This window comes from Amphimedon queenslandica, unplaced genomic scaffold (assembly GCF_000090795.2).
Source record: "Amphimedon queenslandica unplaced genomic scaffold, v1.1 AMPQUscaffold_5392_Cont22638, whole genome shotgun sequence".
In the NCBI taxonomy this organism is placed as follows: domain Eukaryota; kingdom Metazoa; phylum Porifera; class Demospongiae; order Haplosclerida; family Niphatidae; genus Amphimedon; species Amphimedon queenslandica.
The window spans coordinates 1-1,670 of record NW_003554305.1 but is presented as its reverse complement, the minus strand read 5'-3'; the positions used below and the strand labels follow the sequence as shown (position 1 = coordinate 1,670).

Below are 1,670 nucleotides of genomic sequence, written 5' to 3'. Positions count from 1 at the left end.
TATTAATTAGTAATCAGCTCTATTGTGCTGCAAAGCCCCTTAACATTGTGTAGCACGAAATGCACTCTTTTATAAATTTTTACAAGCTTGTTCAGGCCTCTATTTAAACATTGAAATTTAAACAATATGTTTGTAATTTTTAAAGATAAAATTAACAATTTTTAATGTATTTATTGTATCAAACTGTGATCCATTGTTATTCTTCATTAGGTGATGAGTCATTGATAATCAGTACTGCTCTCACTCGGAGTCTCTACAGTGGTAATTCTGGCTTTAAGGAAGTCTACAGGAAAGAATTATTAGAACATTTAAAAACTGACCCTCTTCTCCAAGACCTTCATGATGCTGGAATGGCCGACACCTCTCGACTCAATGCCCCTGCAATAATTGCAGATTGTCCATATTTAGGATCTTGTTCTCATATATGTGACTTTGGTGGTGGACTGGGGTCATTCCTGTATGCTGTACTCAGTCATTATGATTTTAAGATGAAAGGAACTAACTTTGATCTACCTGATGTCATTGATAATTCAAAGTGAGGAACTGATAGTGTTTTGTTATCTTAAACACACTGTACATGTTGTACTATATAGTGCAAAATTTTTGAGGGCTGTAAATTTTATGGATTTTGCAATTTTTGTAAAAATTATTTCTGCAAAAATCAAATTATTTACAGTACAAGATGGCATACAGCATAAATTTGTGAAAATTAAATCTGCAAAATTTTAAAGCAAATTTGCAAAATTTACAGCCCTCAAAAATAATTTTGCACTATGCAGTAATAGCAATTATGTCAAGCTTTGACAGTTACGATACACTGCATGCTTTGTCTTGAATATTTTGTTTTTTCTCTCTTCTTCATTTATCAGAGATTATGTGAAAGGTATGAATGTTGAGGAACACATTTCACTTGTGTTTATTAATTTTACTGACAAGCTTCCACAATTTGAGTAAGAACAATAAAACAATAATTATCAATAATTATCATCCTCTCTCTCTCCCTCTCTCAGTTGTGATTGTTACATTTTAAAGGATATTCTACAGAATTGGTTAGATGAAGATGCTCTGCTGATATTATCTAAAGTTGAATCAGTTGCTAAGAGAAATAAGAGTCGTCTTGTGATTATTGAGAACATGATGTTTAAAAATTTGTAAAAGATCAAAATTAAATTGGAATTAGCTCAAACTTTTTATGCAACATAAGTACATGTATATGCATCAGAAAATTCAACAAAAATGGAGAATTCTCTCCTTGTGCAGTTCGGCCTGTGCCCTGTACCATAGTACAGGGATTGGTCATATAATTTAGTCAAATTTGTACACTAAAACACAATATTATGTGTTTCAGTTCACAATGTTTGACCAAACTGTTTGTACATGTACATGCTTGAATTTATTTTTCTTTTTCCCCCTCCTCTTTCTCTTTTTCTATTTCTATTTCAGATAAAGTCATTTCTTGATCTCACTATAATGTCATTTAATCCTTCACATTCTCATCTCCATACAGTTGATGAATTGTTCTTTCTTCTTCAATCAACAGGTTTCACAGACCCTCAGCTTTACTTCACTTGTACTACCTACGTCATTGAAACCTATCCTAAAACTAATCAGTGATGGGTGGATTCAGGGGTATGGCTTCAAATTATATATATATATATATACCATAGTTA

General features: G+C 32.0%; 1 protein-coding gene across 1 annotated transcript; it reads left to right on the top strand.

Annotated features, from left to right (window-relative positions):
- Window positions 1-164: 164 nt before the first annotated feature.
- Window positions 165-1,170, top strand: LOC105316075 (caffeic acid 3-O-methyltransferase-like). Its single transcript, XM_020007847.1, has 3 exons — window positions 165-535; window positions 870-950; window positions 1,011-1,170. Exons 1-3 carry the CDS (start codon window positions 165-167, stop codon window positions 1,153-1,155), a joined length of 597 nt encoding a protein of 198 aa, XP_019863406.1. The 3' UTR covers window positions 1,156-1,170.
- The last annotated feature ends 500 nt before the right edge of the window (window positions 1,171-1,670 follow it).

Bases quoted from the DNA above. Each gene is read 5' to 3' on its own strand.
- LOC105316075 (XM_020007847.1), top strand. From the start codon at position 165: ATGTATTTATTGTATCAAACTGTGATCCATTGTTATTCTTCATTAGGT. The intron at 536-869 runs GTGAGGAACTGA...TTCATTTATCAG, and splicing joins GATGTCATTGATAATTCAAA to AGATTATGTGAAAGGTATGA. The intron at 951-1,010 runs GTAAGAACAATA...TCCCTCTCTCAG, and splicing joins GACAAGCTTCCACAATTTGA to TTGTGATTGTTACATTTTAA.